This window comes from Podarcis raffonei, chromosome 4, assembly GCF_027172205.1.
Source record: "Podarcis raffonei isolate rPodRaf1 chromosome 4, rPodRaf1.pri, whole genome shotgun sequence".
Taxonomy (NCBI): domain Eukaryota; kingdom Metazoa; phylum Chordata; class Lepidosauria; order Squamata; family Lacertidae; genus Podarcis; species Podarcis raffonei.
In genome coordinates, this window is record NC_070605.1 from 99,258,613 (window position 1) to 99,279,462 (window position 20,850).

Consider the following 20,850-nt stretch of genomic DNA (forward strand, 5'->3'; position numbering starts at 1 on the left):
AGAGAGTGAGGAGATATGATTCAGATATCTCAAGGGCTGTCACATGGAAGCTGGAGCAAGCTTGTTTTCTCCTGCTTTCAAGGGTAGGACCTGAACTAATAGATTCAGGTTACAGCAGGGGGCCCGGACTATATTTTTTGGGGGGGAAATGAACGAATTCCTATGCTCCACAAATAACCGAGAGATGCATTTTAAATAAAAGGACACATTCTACTCATGTAAAAACACACTGATTCCTGGACCATTTGCGGGCCGGATTTAGAAGGCGATTGGGCCGGATCCAGTCCCCGGGCCTTAGTTTGCCTACCCACGGGTTATATGAAATGAGATGGAACTGACTCCCTTGGAAGGTGGGCGACTCTCCTTCCTTGGAGGTTTTTAAGCAGAGGTTGGATGGCTGTCTGTCATGGATTATTTAGTTGAGGACCCTGCAATGCAGGGGGTTGGACTAGATGACCCACAGGGTCTCTTCCCCACCTCTACAATTCTGATTCTATGACTGCGGTTTGTTTCCCAACAGACTTGGGCTGCAATCATTCACTCACTCACCTGAGAGCAAGCCCCACAGAACACCGATTGAACACCGATTGAAACCTACTTCTAAGCAGATGTGCCAAGATTGTGCCAATGTTAGCAGCAGTTCTTACACTTATTCAGTGGCCATTAACACTGGGGAGTTCGTTTCTGAGCAGAGATGTGTGGCACTGGGCTGTTAACCCCAGAAGCCACTGCAGGACAAACTATTTCATTAATTAAAGCAGTCACAAGCTTTGTCCAGCATGTGCGTGACTGTCCATGATTGTGTACAGACAATGTTCTCCAGTGTGTAAGGTGAAGTTGTCATAGTGTGTGAAAACCACAAAAATCCATGAGGATCAGTGGTCCCGCCCCCAATTTTTTTCCTTCATTTTATAACACAAATAAAAAACAGATAGAAAAGACAAACAATACGAACAAATTCTTGTCATATCCTTATTTTTCTAATTCCATTTTACTTCATCTTTAGCAGTTTACATATATCATAATTTCCATCTTTTTTTTATCATACTTAAAATAACTTCACATTTTATCACTCACAAATAATACTATTTTAAAATACCCTATCTTCTACTTCTAACCCTACAGCCTATATCCACTTCCAAAGCTATTCTAGGGTTTAAATATTAACATATTTTTTTCAGATATTCCTTAAACTTCTTCCAGTCTTCTTCCACCGTCTCTTCTCTCTGGTCTCGGAGTCACCCGGTCAGTTTGGCAAGTTCCATATAGTCCATCATCTTCACCTGCCATTCTTTGATAGTTGGTAAATCTTGTTTCTTCCAATTTAGGAGGATCAGTGTTTTGAGCTGCATAGAAGATGAACCCCACCTTTTTCCTGTGAAATGTTGGGGGCACATGTATTATGGCCTGGCACTGTGTGAATTATAGAGGAATGGCTACTGTAACTCAGTCCCATTCACAGGCCTTTAATTAAAGCAACAGAAGGTGGCTTTAAAATTATTGTGCTGATTGCCTGAGGTTCTTTAAAAAAGACCTTACAGATTAGATTAGATGAGGGCAAGAAGTCCATATGTGGTGGGCATTTTCCACAGGAGATCTTAATCAGGTTGCCCTTAGGGGAGTTTCATTCTGTGCTCATTGTGCGAGAGTGGGGGCCTGCGCTGCATTTTGAAGACACAAAGAAAGGTAAGCCCCTCCTGCGGTGGGTAAACATGGCCATTGTTCTTTCACCCCTGGTGGCTGGAATGAATGCTAAGCACTCGGATAATAAATGAAATTCCTCAAACCTGCAAGGAATGTGTCCATTCAAGCAGTGTGTCAGCCACCTGTCATTTCTCTTTATTGCCATTAAAGGCCCATCTCTGATCTAATCATAGGTTTGGGGGAGTCTGGCTTTTAGAGACTAGGAGGATGGAGTCTGGGTTAAAATCCTGGAGTTAGCCCTTCATTTGCAGAAGTGTGTGCCTAAGAACCCAGATCCTTTGCAGAAGAGGGCAGGAGGGGAACAGTGATGTTTAAATAAAAATTCAAAGGACCAAGGACCTGGAACTTTGGCTAGCCAAGGTACGATGCATTTGTAAACTAAAATTAGAGACACAATTTACTCTTGCACCACAAAGCAGGCGTCACCAACACTTTTGGGCCCATGGACATATTTTGAATTGCAAAATATGCAATTCATATTGCATATCTCCAGGCAGGCAGGCATAGACATAAAACACTTAACTTTTCCACAGGTCCTGTGGACAAAAGCTGGATCATGAAAAGGACCCACTTGCGTTTCACACATGGCCCCCCACAAAACAGCTGTCAAATCGCAGCTTACTATGGTAGGCTGCGGCAGTGCAAGTCACAAAAGCACAGATCCACAGCGTGGACCCTCATGGATGTTCATTATTTTTTACATATTGTGACAACAAAATTACCCCCAACACATCTGCATGCACAGAGGTGACCTATGGTTTGATGATGGTTTGGAGGGGAATCAATCCCTTGTAAAATTTCTAAGGATCCGTGAGAATCTGTGCCTTTGATTCATGCTTTTGCACTACATGTGATTATCAGCGTACAAAGGTGTGATCAGCGATATTTTTTTTTGGAGGGGGGTTAAGGGGAGATGATTGTGGGGAAGGGGCAAAAGTATGCCATTTCAGAGAATCTGTTTTATTGGACCCAATTTGTGTTTGTGCATTTTTCTGTGTTCCCTCTCCCGCTCCTTCGCCATCCTTACTCCTGTGGCACCATCCTTTGTCCTTCCTTCTCCTCCCTTTTCTTTTCCCCTGTCACCCAAATTGTTCCCCTTTCTCACTTCAACACAGCACAACACAGCACACTTCAACATTTGAAGTGGCCCTGAGATTGCTACGAGTGCATGCTGGATTAGCAGAATTACCTATTTCTTCCAATGGATGAGTAAAAGTAGACAAGGACGTGTAATCATGCAGAGGCACAACAGGCAAACTCTTCCTTAGTTGGTACTTGGTGCTCCTGGGTTCCTTTAATTCCATTTCCTGTCATGCTTGCAGCATACAATGCGCTCTGGCACACAGTGTGGGAACTGCTGCCATAAGGAAGCAGAACACTGTCAAACTGTTGTGCAGAAAGAGCGTGTATCAATAACGGCTGATGGAACGCAGGACAGAAAATGAGTTCTAGCTGGTGTGCTGGATCGTTTTAAATGAATCCCGCATTGTATAATGAAAGGAAAAATGAAATGATCTTCAGTGAAATGTGATCACAGATTCCATCCAAGACTTTTCCTGCAATTAAGTTACATTTGCTGATCCAACATGCCTTTAAGTGAAGCATTAATATAAAGGCTCTGATTATTCACAGTCAAAGAAAGTTGATTCTTTTACTTGGAAATCAAAGCATTCTTTCACAGTGGTTCTTTTAGAGTTGTCTTCACACAGGGATTCATGCGCAAAGCTATGCTTTCTCGTCTTTCTATACTCTAAACAACATGGTCAACTTTGAGTATTTCAGCCCTTTGGATCTACATGGGAGCAAAGTTTCGTCCCCTGCTCACTTCCTTACACAAAATGCAAATGGTTTTTAAATTCATTGAGTTTCTGCCAAGGGTCCCCCTCCCCAACATCCCAGCCTTCAGTGACAATCAGAACAATGTACAGGATCGCGTATGCAAAAATAGCCGCTTCTTAGCATTTCTCACATTTTGAAGGGTTGCAAATTCTGCCATGATCAGAGAGCTAAGTTTGTGAAGCCAACTGTGAGCCCTTAGACTTGTTCAAGCTGAGAGAATGAATGAATCTTTATTTGCGTCAGCCGTCGGCCATAGCAATAAAACAACAATACAAAGAATAGAAATAAAAAGTCAATTATATAAAATACATTTTAGGGTTTTGAATCAATAGTCAAATAGTGGATCTTATTCTGATTGCCCCAGCTAAAAACCTTGCAACCTCAGACAGCATCTCCTTATAATCAAGGGTCAGCAGACTCCAGACTTCCTGAATCTGCTTAGTTTCTCCCCCCCCCTTAACTAAGATCCCAAGATCTGCCAACCAGAGCCAGGTGCAGAATACACAGAATGAGAATAGAAGAGCCCAGTGGAGAAATTCTGGATCAGATATGTTTTCAGTAACAGCCGGGTGGGAAAAGTCATCTTCTCATCTTTAGACAATTGAGAGTCAGAAACCCATGCTGATAAGCCTGATTTATCTTCTGCCCCCACTCAGCCTAGATCACATAACAAATTACTATTCAAAGTGGGTGGTGGGAGTAGCTTCAAAAGTACTTTGTGACGTAGTGCAGTTCAAAGAAGAGAAAGGCATTGGTTTAGCCTGAAGAAAAAAGTCCTCTGTGAGAACACTCTTAAAAATTCCTGAAGGGATGTCTCATAGAAGAGGGCAAAGGCATGTTCTGGCATAAGTCACAGGGCTAGGTGAACTGCAATATCTGGATCAGTCTCTACACTATTCCTGTTTCTAGGGCTTCTTCCAGAGTGGTTTCCCCCCCTGACTATGTAATTAAAGAGGGAAGCCAGGACTTTTTTTTTCAGATGGGAGACATTAACTTTAACATCCTATACCCTTTTAAATGTATTTGTGGGAGGGGCTGGGGGAGGGCAGCTTATTGATTTATGGTTTTTTGTTCTTGTTTTTATTATGTATTTTGTGTTTTTATCTTATATTTCTATGTTGTGAACCACCCTGAGATCTATGGACGAAGGGCAGTATACAAATTTAATAAAAGAATTTGACTTACTAGTCAGGTTTTCTTTCTTTTCTTTTTTTAAACAAAAAGACAACTCAAAGCAATTTACAACACAAGACAAAAATTAAAACAAATATAAAACTAAAACAAAACAAAAGCTATAAACATTGATATATCTATAAAGCAGGCCCACCCACTAAAAGGGCTAAACCTCTCCCAAGTTAAAGGCCATAAGTCTGGCTGAAAATGAATGTTTTCCTGGTGCTGAAAGGTGGCTGGTTATGGTGCCAGGCATGCTTCCCTGGGAATTCCATAACTGGGGAGCCACCACTGAAAAGGCCCTGTTCTTGTATTGCCACTCTCTGAATCTACCTCAGAGATGGTACATACATGGAGAAGAACCTCAGATGAATCCAGGTCTAGGTTGGTTCATGTGGGGAGAGGTAGTCTTTGAAGCTTTGGGTCCTGGTCTACATACACCACACTTCAAATTGCAATAACTCAGGGTGCATTGACACTGACTGACTAGGGCTGGAGGAGCTCAAGGGAACTTCTAGTCTCTGGGCCTTGAGGACATTTTTGGAGAAAGCACCTCTCTACTGCTATGGCCACTCTTGTCCTATTGCTTGTCTGTCTACTGCACAACTGAAAGGGGGTGAGAGGATTTCCAACTTTGAGTGAAAATAGGTTCATAGCTATTAAAACTCTCCAACTTTGTTTAAAAAGAAGTGCCCCGAATTGCAGTGTGAATTCATAGCCTGACTCCAGTCTTCAGCTTCATTCCAAATTAAAATGATACAAATCTATGCTATGACTGCATCTGGAATACTGTGATGAGTTCTGGTTGCCATGCCATCAAAAGGATGATGTAGGGTTGGATAAGGTAATGAACCAAATAATCAAGGGCAGAGTTTTTTTAAAAATATTTTTATTAAGGATTTTCTTGTTTTACAGAAGTGTAGTGCCTCGTATTTTTTTTCTTCAAGGGCAGAGTTACAGTGCGATGTCTCCAGCAGAAGTTTCCTGAGCTTCCTGCGTTGTTCCTTACTCCCAGTTAAAGATAAACCTTGCAAATTAGATTTCAAAAGAAGGGGCTCAGAGAACAGAGGCTAGGAGCCTGTGATGTACATATGCATTATCTATACATTTTGAGATTTGACTTTGATGCTTCCAACTGCTTTGAGAAGATCTGAATAACATATGGCCTTATAATGTAAATCATACTGTTGACTTTTAAATGACTTAATCAGATTACCTGGGGGATACGAAGTGTGTGCCAGACAAACGAAGTGATCAATAACAATGAGAGAGAAATGGACAGATTAACAGAGCTGAGACATTCAGTGTGTATTTGATCATTCCTTTCACTGGAAACAGCACTTTGATCTGATCTCAGGAGGGTCTGTAGGAGGCAAAAAAGAGTGCACAACATGGCGCCTTAAAGACAAACCCATTTATTGTGACATAAGCGTCTGCGAGCTCCGGCCGCTATTTTAACATTGCTACTCCAGATGCATTAACTACACACCCCAAATCAGAGGGTGGTTTACAGATGCTGGCATTTTGCTCTGAACTCCTTCCCATCTGTGATTACACTAGAGGTTCATCCACTGTGCTCAACATTCTGGCAGTGGTATTATTGAAGAGCAGCTCGGTTCATAATGTTGATCCCTGGTCTCACCGTGAGTGAACAGGCTGGCCTAGCATGTTTAACGCATGGGGGACCTGATGCATCTCTGCCTTGCTGTATACTGTGTCCAATACTAATCCAGACTAGAGGGTTTGTAGGGAAGGCATTTCATAGTTCATTCTCCCTCACTGAGAAGCCTCTCCTCTTAGCAGCTGGAACAGAGGGCCTGTGTCCAGTGTAGGGTCAAGGAGACAGGTTGAGGATGCTGTTGCTGTACTGCCCACCTTGCTGCCCCAAAACCTCCCTGACCAAGCTGGCTGATGTAGTTTCTGGTGTGGTCTTGTAGGATATTCAATATCCAAGGACTCCTCAGAGGCAGGTCAGGGTTTCCAAAGCAACTAAATGGAACTGCCCCATGAGTGTCAGCAGCTCAACATAGACCAGAATATACACATGTAATGTTCATCTCCACATTCACAGAGATTCGTGTGCTTTGCTCACACGAATGCAAAGCTTGGTTTATGGGTTACATGAGCCCATTCCGCTTTCTCCCTGTGTAGACTCCGTTTCATCTGCCAACATTGGTTCAAACCATAGTTTCCAATCCTGGGTTGGAAGGCAACAGCAAACCAGGAAATAAATGAATTGGAGAACATGAGAGGAAGCACATGATTCCATGAATTACTTGTAATTTCCTCCTGGCCACCAAGTTGAGGTTATGTCTCAAGTAAACCATGGGAAACTGTACTGATTGAATTTCTACTTTCCACAGTGTGATCAAAGGCACAGAGCCTGTCTGGAAACATGTGCCATCCCAGACGTATCCAAATCTGAGTAACAGAAAATGCTTTCCTTGCAGCTGAACATAAATGCTTCCCAACAGAAGGATGCTTAAAAATGGTATTCTACAAGGATATTCTCATGTTCCTAGAAGTCAGAGGAACACAAAAATGGCTTAGTACTTAAAATTATTTTCAAATATGAACTCTTAAAGAAACACCAGTTACAGATTAACAAATTCAAATGCCTTTAATAGTCAACCTTTCAGCACAAGGGCTGGTTTATTAATTTTGAAATTCACAAAAGTGATTCAAAAAGTTCTCTTTAAATTTGAAATAAAGGGAATGAAAATAGAGGTGTGTAATTAAGAAGTTTTTAAAACACGATTATAATTATCAACATTTATTTCTTGAAATAATAACCTAAGATGCTTTTTTCTGCTTTACCTTCTTCAAGTATTGCAGTGGAGCTTCGTTTGTCTGTGAAATAAAATAAACACATTTGTGTAGTTGAAGGAAGCAATAATAAAGCAGCAGTGGTGCAGCACTCGCCTAACACTTAACCTGCAACCATTTTGGCAAGTTTCAGTCCTACTGCTATAATTTCATTACAGCTGCACATTTAACATGAATCAGGCAAGCAAACAAAACACAACCACCAAAACAAACAAGTATGCAATTCAAGATCTACCTCCAGAAAACCTGAATTCTGTAATCTCTGAACATTATGAAAACGAAACACATTTGCATACATTTGCTCATGTTGTATAACCTAGTCTGTTTGTGCTGGGCACTGAAAGAGCCAATGAACTATGCAAATCAAGGAACACTTGTTCTCTGTGTTCAGCCTCACCTTTAAGACCTTATCTAAGGCCTGCCATTACATTTTCAAACCTATCTTTACAGTTTTAGGGTGCCTCTGCACTCTCAGTTTACAGGTGGTTGGCACCATCAATCAAGGTGCTGTCCACCTAAAAGCCAAATATTCAATTGGGGCAGGGAGCAGCAATCTGTGTTCCAGCCACTGTTAAGTCCACATCAATGAACATACTCAGCAGTTGGGAATGTTACCAATATTATAAAAAAACCTGATGGGTCAAAACCTCCATAACAACAAGCGCCTTGCTTTGTTTCAGAAGCTGTCTTTCTGCTCTTATCAGGTCTAGAGGTACCCTCATTATCAAGATCAGGGGTCAGCAAGGTTTATCTTGGCGGGGTGGATCGGTCCCGCAGAGATCCCTCCATGATCCTGATTGCCTGCCTGCCCATGATTTTCTGCATCTGCGCAGATGTGATTTTCGGCGCCACGGAAGCGAGTCCCCGCGCTGTGCCATGCCGGTTTAGCGCAGTGTGCGAGCGGGCAGCTCAGTTCGGGGGCGGCTCGGGGGCCGGTCAAACAACCTCCGCAGGCTGCTTCCGGCCCATGGGCCTTAGGTTGCTGAGCCCTGATCAAGATGCTAATTTCAACATAACACTAAGGAGATCAGTTGGTTAGAGCATGGTGCTGATAATGCCAAGGTTGCAGGTTTGATCCCCATAAGGGACAGCTGCACATTCCCACATTGGACTAGATGATCCTCAAGGTCCCTCTGATTCTATGATCTGTTGCCTGGACAATTTGATTGTTCTGTCAGTGCAAGCATTTCTGCTTGCGCAACAAAAAGATCTCCCCCAGCCCCCACTGCTCTGGGGGTTCTCCCAACCCTCCAAAGTAGACTTGTGGAAGGTGCAGGGGGCATGCATGGGGAGGAAGCCCCACTGGGCTAGTGGGAGTCCTTCTGCTAGTGGAATGAGTTGGTTGAATCCAGCCCCATATTTTGTGCATGCAATGTGATTGGAATAAATATAGCTCTCTTCAGTGAAAAATAATGGCATACTATATATTAAGGTGTTAAAAAAAACATTTCAACTCATGAAGATGCTAAAGAAGAGCTAGGGGAAACAGCAGCTGTGCTAAAATACAGAGATATACTAAGGACAATAATTTAGTATTAGAGATGTTTGGAAAATAATACTTGAAAGTAGCAGTGTCAGTTACATAAGGTTAACACCATCTCACTTGCATTCTGTCTTTAAGGCCCACTGACAATCTCTTCTTTTGCAGAAGATACACAAAAGAGAGCTGCACCAAATTCAAACAGAAATCTTGTGTTCAGATTGTGATTAGCAGATACGATTTCTCCTGACCTCCCTGCACCCTCCTCTCAAACAAGAACAACAACAGTACAAGGTTCTGCAGTCAAATCTTTGGAATGACCACGGAACAAAGACATAGGCTGGTGTGACATGGTAACCATTTAGATTAGGTAAAGGTAAAGGGACCCCTGACCATTAGGTCTAGTTGTGGCCAACTCTGGGGCTGCGGCGCTCATCTCGCTTTATTGGCCGAGGGAGCCGGCGTACAGCTTCCGGGTCATGTGGCCAGCATGACTAAGCTGCTTCTGGCGAACCAGAGCAGCGCACGGAAACGCCGTTTACCTTCCCGCTGGAGCAGTACCTATTTATCTACTTGCACTTTGACGTGCTTTCAAACTGCTAGGTTGGCAGGAGCAGGGACCGAACAATGGGAGCTCACCCTGTCGCGGGGATTCGAACCACCGACCTTCTGATCAGCAAGTCCTAGGCTCTGTGGTTTAACCCACAGCGCCACCCTTACCATTTAGATTAGTCATTGCTTAAATGGATGTATGCTTCAAAGAAGCATAGTGAAGTTTATTATTTGGAATACCTTTTCTTTATCCAAGAGCATATTTGTTATTTATCCATTGAGCATATTTGTTATTTCTCAATGACCTTTACTGTCAAACCTGGGAGGTAATTTTCTCCTATTTGCATTTGTTGCAAAGCCATTTACCTGGATTTCCATAAAGTTCGGTGGGCGTCTGCTTATTGAGAGTTTTTAAGTTAGTGTCGGACTTAAGACTGGAGGGGCCAAATCGCCACTTAGAGGAAATGTGTGATTCATGGCGACACTTAAATACGTGTCTTGAGCAGCTATGGGAGCAATTCAAACCAAAGATCTGTGAGGGTAAGTGGAATTGGGTACAGGTGGGGGTCTGGCTGAGCCTGGGCTCAGCTGCGGCTACGCTGGCTGGAGTCTCCCATTCTGGCTCAGCCACAGATGCACTGCCTAAGTCCTCCATCCTGCCTCAGCTGGCATAAGTCTCGAAAAAGGGACATTCCAGGAGCATGGCAGGGGGAGACATTTCCCTCTTCCAAACTCTGTTTAGTTCAGTCACGTGACCTAGCAACACAGTGGAAGTGACACTGGCAAATAGGATGGTGTAAGTCTAATTCTATCTTAAAGGTTTGCTTATTATTTTCTTAATTTCTTAATTATATTTGTATACTGCCCTATACCCATAGATCTGAGGGTGGTTTGTAACATAAAATCACATATAAAAAACAGAAAATACATAAAACAAAAACAAAGGCCTGGTTAAAGAGGACTGCATTCCACAGACGGGGAGCCGCTGCAGAAAAGGCCTGTTCCCGTGTTGCCACCCTCTGGGCCTGTCGTGGAGGAGGCACACAAAAAAGGACTCAGAAGGTAATATCAGGATCTGGGTAAGTTTAAACGGAAAGCGGTGGTCCTTGTTTTCCCTCTGCGAGACTCAGACCAGCTCAGTTGGCAGTATCCTTGCTCCTGAATTTGGAACAGGAATAAATTGCCCCAGGATAATTTACCCTGGTGTAACATATGCTGACTTCCTATAGCTTGGATTGCTCTGCCCCTTAGGAACTACAGTCATACCTCGGGATGAAGTAGCTTCAGGTTGAGCGTTTTCGGGTTGCGCTCCTTGGCAACCCGGAAGTAACAGAACGCATTACTTCTGGGTTTCGTGCTCACGAATATGCAGACGCTTAAAATGACATCACATGCATGTGCGGAAGTGGCGAATCACGACCCGCGCAGATGCGGGTTGCGTTCACGTCAGGATGCAAACGGGGCTCTGGAACGGATCCTGTTTGCATCCAGAGGTACCACTGTATTCACTTCTCTCTTTATTAGGAGCATTCTGGTATGGTGGTTAGAGTATTGGATCCTGGTTCAGATCCTGACAGAGCCCTGAAGGTCACTAGGTGATCCTGAGTCACCACGTCACAGGGTTGTTGTGAGGATAAAATGGTAAGAAGACCATGTATGCTGCCTTGAACACTTAGGTGGAAGGGTGGACTGAACATTTAATTTGTTGTGAGGATAAAATGGGTAAGAAGACCATGTATGCTGCCTTGAACACTTAGGTGGAAGGGTGGACTGAACATTTAATTAATGAAAATAAAATACACATATTTTTATTTGAGAGCTCATAGTTCCAACATTGTATCTACCACACTGATCTACCAAGATCTAATAAAAAGCATAAAATTTGCTGTACCATGAAAATAAATAAAAACTGTTGCTGTACTTACAAATAATGTTGGTTTGGGTGCAAAGACATTTCCTTCCTCGTGTTCAAAAGGCAAACTGACTGCTGGACTTGATACGGCTTTTGCATGCAGATTTTGACTCTGTTTCTGGGGCAAACTATCTCCTTGGGGTTTACCATGAAGACGAATCAACATCTGTTTCATCACAGCCAGTTCCTTAACAAAAAAGAAGTCAAACCATAAGCCTCCATTACTAGTTATAGAACACCCATTTTCTATTCACCAAAGCATGGAAATGGAATCATTACAGTACAATAAGGATGGTTATCTCCCTTTCTGGTCTGATTACTTATTTGAAACCACTTCATAAAGGAAGTAATAAAATAAAAAAGGCACAAGATTTATATAAATAGGAGCTCATCATTTGTGAAATGCTGTGACAGAAAAAGATTTACAGAGCACAGTTAAGCATCCCACGGGCTCTTTTTCACTTAAACTGCCATTTATTTTAAAACGATTCTTTTTAAAGGTTTGTTTTGAAAAGGCAGCGCACTGGCTTAATCCAATCTGCATGCTTACAAATAAGAGGCAGATGGCTGGGATAAGAGAGCATGTCTTACAAAGGCAGATATAAAAAACACTTATTACTCCCAGTAAAGCGAGAGGAGTGGGAACATCCAGGAGAAGACATGCACACTACAAAGATCACAGCAAATATAGGAAAAAATGTTGTAAAGAGACGAGCTTCCCTCTCTGAAACAGAAAAGCAATTTTTTGCCTCTCTCAACAAGTCAGTGCTCTGGACTTGCCTCCTAATCGGGAGAAATGCTCCGTAATGTAATGAAGAGAGAGACATAGGCCATGTTTGCACACTACATGGTTGAGCATGAATGCGCCCCATCGGTGTGCACCTCTCCCTTCCCCATGGCTTGTGCTGAGGCAGTGTTTAGCTTGACAGTTAAAACACTTCAATTTAGTGCTATGTTTGAAGTTGTTATATCGGTTTAAGAGAATTGTGTTAAATTATGCAACAAGTCAATGTCAAACCAAAGTTTGTTTCAGTATAATGTTAACCCAGGATTTTCTAATAGTGAAACTAAACTCTACTGAAGCCCTCTTCCCCATTGCATGGGAGGAGAGGGGATGTAGTAGACGTAGTGCTAAACCATGGTTAAATGTTACCTTTGAATACAACCACAGAGCTCTGTTGAGGGTGGATTATTCTACCCCCTTCATACTTCAACCAACCAACCAAAGCAAACACTTTTAAACACAATAATGAAACAAGCATCCCATTTTAGTTCTGAAAATAAGTCTTCTTCATTATCAGAAGTTGGAAAACTGTTAATTAACAGAACCATCCGGGCATGTAAATTCTAGTTTGGGGTTCCATTTGTCACTTTTCATCTTGACAGATAATATTTATCTACGTATTTCACAATGATTTGGGCTTCAGGGAAATGTAAGGAGGCCTGGATAAACTCATGCAACAATGGTGTAAAAAATGAATGCTTGCAGTTTAATGTCAGACAACAACAAGTAGCAGTAGACTGTAAGTTAACAATAGATTTCTTAATTCACATTGTTTCACAGTTTTGGTTACAATTATGAAAATGAGCCTTGGAGGATGAAAGCATGCCATTCCTCATACACAATTACTTATAAGCAGCTCTATAATACCGTAGGATGTAAATTCTTCTGCTCAAAAGGTAAAAATAGGCACACTTTGTTGTACTGACTGTTACATCTACTTAATAAATGCCCAATATTCCAGTTATGGGCTCCTCATAACACTACCGCAAACCCTTAAAGCACACCAAACCACTTTATCCACTGGGTGCATTCTTCTTATTGCTCAGTCATTTAATATTGCAAGTATTTGCATAATTCAGCCATGTGCAGTGGCATGTCAAAACAGCTCAACTGCAGAGCAGCTGTTTCAAAGGGCTGCATAACTGATACCAACATGTTGCTGAAAGTTGTAAACTCTGCAAAGATGTTGCCAAAGCAATGCATAGACAAAATTTCTCGATGAAAATAACTTGGACAATTATATTACAAGCACATGCTTCATCTTTACAGTACTGAGGCTGCAATCCTAAAGCATATCCACTGGGAAGCTATGGAAATACATATTCAGGCAGGTTTAGCATTAGGATGCAAATCATGTTTTCATTTTAGCAACCACTGTGAATGAGTACTACTTTGCTGCACCGTATTCTGATGGAAGAGATGTTGAAATTGTACTCCAAAACACGACAGTCGTAGGCAATTCTCAGGCTGATAGAGAGTTTACATTTCAGAGAACACAAAGCAATCTTTTAGTAGTTATTTGGCCATCATATCTCCTGGAGACAGGCCAACTCTCAGGCGTGGGGGTTGAGAGAATATGCCCTCTCCAAAAATCTTCCCAACTCCTTGTAAACCAGCACAGTCTTGCATGAGGTAAGTCATGGTCTTAATTTCCATCACAGAACATGAGGAAATCACAATTGAGAAAGCAGGAAAGCCTTCCATGCACTTAAAAAAACCAAAATTTTTATGAAAACCTCTTCTAGCCAATATCTAGGTGTCTTCCAGAAGTGATGCGAGAACCTTTTATTTAAATGTAATCATAAGTGGGGGCTTTGAAGATTAGCAAATTGCTACCCAGCCAAAGTTTCATGGAACACAATATAAATTGAGCAAAGGAACAATACAAGCACAACATAGTGCTAAGCAGATTGTTCCACAAGTGCAAGAAAAATCTCTCCCTCTCCCCCATGCACTCTGCATTCCCCTTAAATCTGCTTTGGTCCCCCCCCAAAAAAAAACAACCTTCCAGATTTGGGGATGGCACAGAGCACACATGGAGGGAGGAGGAGAAATCCTCTTGCACTAGTTCTAATCCTTGCGCTAGCGCAATATGTAACTGAATGCTGCTCAGTTTGTTATAGCTCTCTAGCGCCAGTCTTCCAGAATGAGAAGGGAAATCAGACAAGGCAGTCCTTAATGTATCCTGGTCCCAAACTATTTGCAAATTTAAGGGTCTTAAATGACACTCTGCATTGGGTTGAAAACTGGAAGCAGTCTGAGTGCATCCATTCCCAGAGAGCTTTTCAGCCTTATTCCAGCATCAGTCTATGAGCTGGTTCAAACCACAGAGCCCTTGACAATAGCAGGTTGTGGGTTTTTTTTGGGGGGGTGTTACAGTGCCCCTGTCATGACAGTTGAGTGCTGCCTTTGACCCCATGTAGTACGACAATGCTTTGTAGAAGGAGATCACAACCCATAGTACACCCTTTGCAAACAAAACAAAGAACTTTGTTTTGTCTGCTGGAGCAAGGGATTTTTTGGGGTAAACTCTGAATGTATTGTATAGTTTGGTTGACACAATGAACATAACTTTCAGGCAAAGTACACAAAGGTAAAATTTAAAATGCCGCAATTTCCAGCATCTGCACAGACGCAATTTCCGGCATCTGTATCTGCACAGACACGATTTCCGGCGTCTGTGCATGCGTAGACACAATTTATGGTGCCATGGAAGCGAGTCCCCGTGCAGTGCTGGTTTAGCGCAGCGCGCGGAGACTCGCTGAGTGGGCGGCTCGGTTCGGGAGCAGCTCATGGGTCAGTTAAATGACCCCTGTGGGACGCTTGTGGCCCATGGGCCTTAGGTTGCTGCTCAATGACATAAAGTGTACTAGAGCTTGGATAGAGTAGTTCTTGGGATCCCAAGCACTGAATGCACCCCAAATTACTTATGAGATCTCAATGGGTCTACTCTGAGGTAAACAACCCCATTCCTTAAAAAACAAACAAACGTACAGAATATCTGTAGGTGTTTCTGCTCCAGAGCTATCTCTTGCTGCTTTGGTGGTTCATAAGTATGTTTCTGTTCATTTGTTATATCTGAATAGAAAACTAGAAGGGTTTACACAGCTGGACAGCTACTGCAACATGACTGAAAGATTCATAGTCACCTGGGAAAATGAATTAAGGACTTTTTAAATATTTGGATGATCTTACTGGCAACTGTTTCTCGCTAAAACCCCTATCCTTAATAATAATAAGAATAATAAAAAACTTGGCTATCTCCAAAGTACGTTTTGTATAACGTGCTTGCCAGTTTGATCTTGCAATCTAAACAAACACAATGAATTTTGCCTATATTTTGTGGAACATTTCCCCTTTAAATCAAAATCCGAGGCGCTTACATTGCGTTCCTATCAATTTACATTACAATAAGCCTTGCTTATTTTTGTAGCACATGGAAACTGTGTTTCCTGAAAGCCAGATTTTATTCAGCACAAGTTTACTTTATAGGACACAATAAATGAAAATACAATTCTCAGGTGTGTGTGGGGGGGGGCGTCTAAGAAGGAGAAGCAAGTTACTCAAAGCTGCCCCTTCTCACCCAAAATTGTGTGCATGAATGGCCCTGTTTGCTAAAAAGCTTCCAGGTGTTCTAAATTCAGTAGCCTTTTTGTATTCATGTTTAAGTAACACAATAACTCAATAGATAACATAAAATAAAAATGAGAAGTGCTGATAACAGCACAATAGGAACCAGAACTGTCTTGACAATCACTTAGCAGTGTAATTGTTGCTTGCTTCTCTAAACTGTAGCTGAGAATAGCTCCAGGGCTAACTTGGGATACAGAAATTTCCCTGTAATCTCTTGTCTCTCTGTGTATGTGTGTGCATACACAAACAGGACATTAATAGAAGCAAGGATCTCAGAACAGTAACTTAGTGGAAGAAAAATGATAATTACCTGAATGTTTGAAGGAACTGAGCATTGTTCAAGAGCAATTTTTTATTTAGAAGGTTGTAGCACATATGCAAAAAGGAAGAATAAATTCTCCCTAGAAACATAATTCTGAAATTGCCTTTTATAAAAAAGCAAAACAAGGAAGGAACTTGGCTAAAGGCAGTTTAACCAAAAAGCCTGCTTTCAACTTCTCAACTAGAAAGATGTTTGCTGTTCCCTGACAAAACAGAAAACCAATGTTAATAACCTCAGTGTTGTAGGAGAGCCAGAGGCCTTTTCAAGAATGCCTTCAGTCTACTGACTAACTCAGGTAAATAACCTTTAGAAAGGTTCAGTAGTTTAATCATGGTTGAGAACAACTCTAGTAAAAGGAGACGCAGCTATAGAAAAGCTGACAAACACCTTCACATGCCATGGGATTTCAGTATCAGAACAGATAAGCCTTTTTTAGGGAGGTGCACAGTTGATTAGATTAAATACAATGCAGTTTGACAGCTTCTGAATTTCACAGAACTCATGACGAGACTGGATATTCATTTTTTAAAACTATTTTTCTTTTCCAGTTAATACAAAACACAAAATGGAAACAGAATAAAAAGGAAATCCCTCAACTGACCCATCTCCCCCACCCCCAATGGGTTGGATGCTCATGACAAAAAAGGAAAATATTTCAGAGATGAAATAGGTATTTTGAGCATTGGCAATATTTAGTCCTGTTCATTCTAGTCTCCATTTTTCTTTTTTAAAACTCCCAAATTTATATACCATTTGGCTGTAATAAAACCTCAAGTGACCTTTATTGATCTTTTTTTAATATTTCTTATAAAAGCTGAATAAGTAGCAAATACATTTAAAAGATAATTAAAAGTAACAATATACTAAAAAGATTAAACACATCTGCATCTACATGTCTGGATCTACAGTGGACCCTCTAGTTATGTACCGCTCTGGATATGTAACTTTTGGGTTACGAATGCCGCAAACCCAGAAGTGCATAATTCTGAGTTTCACCGCACGCTTTGCACATGTGCAGAAGCGGCGCTTCTGCTGACGGACTTTTCGTGTTGCGGACGGACCCCCAGAACGAATTTAATTCGTATCTGGAGAGTCTACTGTATATGTTTTAAGCAGGTAATGGAAAAGGTTTGTCCATGGACAGCTTTCTGGGTCACGTGGCCAGCATGCCTTTGACAAGCCTTAACCATCCAGGGGAAAAGGTACAGTGAAGATGCCTGTCTGATGTCAATAGGCAAGGAGTTCCAAACTTTAGGTGCTGGCACACTGAAAGACTGATTTCTTACATGTGCGGAATCAATATTAGGTGCTACCTCTAAGTAGGGTGTGCTGAATTTTTCAACTTTCAAATTCCAGAAATAAGGGCTGTTAAAAAGTTGTAACATTACTTGGGAATTCAAAAGATATTCAATATGATTTAGTTTTGCTTGGTAAGGAAAATGCATGCAAAACTGCATGTTGTTGTTGTTTGTTGTTTAGTTGTTTAGTCGTGTCCGACTCTTCGTGACCCCATGGACCAGAGAATGCCAGGCACCTCTGTCCTCCACTGCCTCCCGCAGTTTGGTCAAACTCATGCTGGTAACCTCGAAAACACTATCCAACCATCTCGTCCTCTGTCGCCCCCTTCTCCTTGTGCCCTCCATCTTTCCCAACATCAGGGTCTTTTCCAGGGAGTCTTCTCTTCTCATGAGGTGGCCAAAGTACTGGAGCCTCAGCTTCACAATCTGTCCTTCCAGTGAGCACTCAGGGCTGATTTCCTTCAGAATGGAGAGGTTTGATCTTCTTGCAGTCCATGGGACTCTCAAGAGTCTCCTCCAGCACCATAATTCAAAAGCATCAATTCTTTGGCGATCAGCCTTCTTTATGGTCCAGCTCTCACTTCCATACATCACTACTGGGAAAACCATAGCTTTAACTATACAGACCTTTGTTGTCAAGGTGATGTCTCTGCTTTTTAAGATACTGTCTAGGTTTGTCATTGCTTTTCTCCCAAGAAGCAGGCGTCTTTTAATTTTGTGACTGCTGTCTCCATCTACAGTGATCATGGAGCCCAAGAAAGTAAAATCTCTCACTGCCTCCATTTCCTTCCCCTTCTGTTTGCCAGGAGGTGATGGGCCCAGTGGCCATGATCTTCGTTTTTTTGATGTTGAGCTTCAGACCATATTTTGCACTCTCCTCTTTCACCCTCATTAAAAGGTTCTTTAATTCCTCCTCACTTTCTGCCATCAAGGTTGTGTCATCTGCATATCTGAGGTTGTTGAGAGAGCTTCTATCTCCCCAATATTCAGGCTCAGCTTATTTTGCATCATCCATAACACCACTGAATTCAGGCGCCGGTATTGGACGGCCTCTCCTGATTCAGATATTATCCAGCTATTTCTATAGGGCTTATTATGGGGAAAGTTTTTGAGTGAGAGCTCCTTTGTAGAGGGTGCAGGGGACAAATGCTCCCTCACTTTACTCTTTGGTATCACTGGAACTGGTTGTATTGCCTTGGTGGCTAAAGAGAGAAAAACAAATGTTGATGAAAAATAGCCACAGCCCCTTTTGCTGCTGAGGAAGTCCTCTAAAGCACATGTCTCCTGTGGGCAAGGAGCTGGGATGTCCTTGCTGCCAATAGCTGCTCTGAGAAGTGGCTTTTCTATTCCTTTCCTTGAGAATGTCTTTATGGCTTTAAGATCGTAAGTAGGTCTGACTACTGAATTTTGCAAGCCACTCTGGGAAGCTTTTTGGCTGAAGGGTTGGGTATAAATGCTTTAAACAAATAAGCAAATAAAGCAAGCAAGCAAGCACACCAGTCCTGGAAACTTCTTGTGCTGCTGCCCATTCTCATTCTTCTCAGGAAGTACGGTATTTAATGGTGTGAGCAAGGGCGATGACAAGAAGTCCCCCCACCCAGTGGCCTCCAGAGAATGCGAAAATTAGCAGAAACACCAGAAGCATCCAAACACTGTTGAACACAACACAAAGGGGGGATCCTCCAAATGAGAGCAGCAATTGCAGCAGGAAGAGAAAGAGGGGAAGGATGATCATGAGTCTTAGAACATAGTATATCTGGGGGGCAGGGGGAGAAAGCTTTTTAAAATCGTCAAAATAAGGATCACAGAAACAGCAGGCTGCCCACTCCACTTTCCTTGAATATACAACCTGAGAAACACCTGGAAGCCCATATACTACATTCTGAATGTGAGTCGGCCTAATAAAATGCATTATCTCACATTCCCTGTGTCTTTTGTGAAATTCAGAGTAGTCTTTTCAGGAGTTCAATAAAAAGGAAATGTGTGACTGGAAACTTATCAGACCACACAAGCCTCGGAGAAAGAAAGAAACACTTTTCAAGGCCTGTGAAACATTCTTGGATCCCACACAAAGGTTTATTTTAATTCAATCTGAATCTGGCCCTAAATTGCCCATGTAGAACAATATAAAAACATATGTAATCTGTCAAGTGTATTCAAGCAAGTGTATTATCCGCTGTGTAGCCAGACAACGGTTCAAAAAACAGTGTAGCTGTGACTCTAGTATAGAAAAGGGAAAAGTCAAGAGGCAAGAGGTTTGCTGAGTGCCGTGGAAGGTAAGCTTTTTCAGACTGAGACCTTTTGCCTTTTGGCATGTATTTTATGTAATAAATACTGTTATCTGCACAGAGCATCTGGGACAGAATGAGCTATTATTCTCCCCCCCCCCCAACTCTGCCCTGCTTCACTCCAGGGTTTCCTCCAGGAAACATAAACCACCCCAGTTGTGCCGAGCTCTGATAAGGCAAGAAAAGGCCGCTGGCAGCCTTTCTTGACAGTTTACCCAAAGCACTTCTGAACTTGCTTCTGCTTATCTGCCCCTTAAAACTACCTGCCTGCTTCTTGCATCTTTCTCAGACTCTTAGGGGGCAATCCTATGGCAAGATCTGCTGGGGTGAACAGCTTACGATGGCTTAGCTGGATGATTCCTGTCTCAGCTGGCATTAAGTCATCAACCCTGGCTCAGTCAGAGACACGCCAGTGCAATTTGCTCAGCCAGGCCATTCTTAGGTAGAGCAACAGCAGCAGCTACCCCACTGCCTAGGGGTGCCTGTCCCCCCTGCGGAAGCCTCACTTACCGGAGTTGCACAGTGGAGGCTTCTGGCAAGATCTTGCTGGAATTCTCACAAGAGCTCATTGCTGCCATAGGGGGAAAAAATTGTCCAGTAGCACCTTAGAGACCAACTAAGTTTGTTTTTGGTATGAGCTTTCGTGTGCATGTACGTTTCTTCAGATACACTGAAACGGACGTCACCAGACCTTTATATAAAGTGGTACCTCTGGATGCGAACGGGATCCGTTCTGGAGCCCCGTTCGCATCCAGAGCAGAACGCAACCTGCGTCTGCGCGTGCGTGGGTCGCAATTTGGCGCTTCTGCACGTGATGTCATTTTGAGCGTCTGCGCATGCAGCAAAACCCAGAAGTAATGTGTTCCGTTACTTCCGGGTCGCTGTGGAGTGTAACCTGAAAACGCTCAACCTGAAGCGACTTTAACCCGAGGTATGACTGTATAAGGGACGCGGGTGGCGCTGTGGGTAAAAGCCTCAGCGCCTAGGACTTGCCAATTGCATGGTCGGCGATTTGAATCCCCACGGCGGGGTGCGCTCC

General features: G+C 42.5%; 1 protein-coding gene across 3 annotated transcripts in view; it reads right to left on the reverse strand.

The window, feature by feature from the left end:
* Positions 1-7,317: 7,317 nt before the first annotated feature.
* Positions 7,318-20,850, reverse strand: part of PIBF1 (progesterone immunomodulatory binding factor 1) — an 81,240-nt gene continuing 67,707 nt past the window's right edge. For all 3 annotated transcript variants that reach the window (XM_053384676.1, XM_053384675.1, XM_053384674.1), the window contains 2 exons: positions 11,500-11,673; positions 7,318-7,566 (listed from right to left, as the gene is read on the reverse strand). In XM_053384676.1, the coding sequence (XP_053240651.1) occupies positions 7,510-7,566; positions 11,500-11,673 (231 nt within the window). In that variant the 3' untranslated portion in view covers positions 7,318-7,509. The remainder of the gene's footprint in view (positions 7,567-11,499; positions 11,674-20,850) is intronic.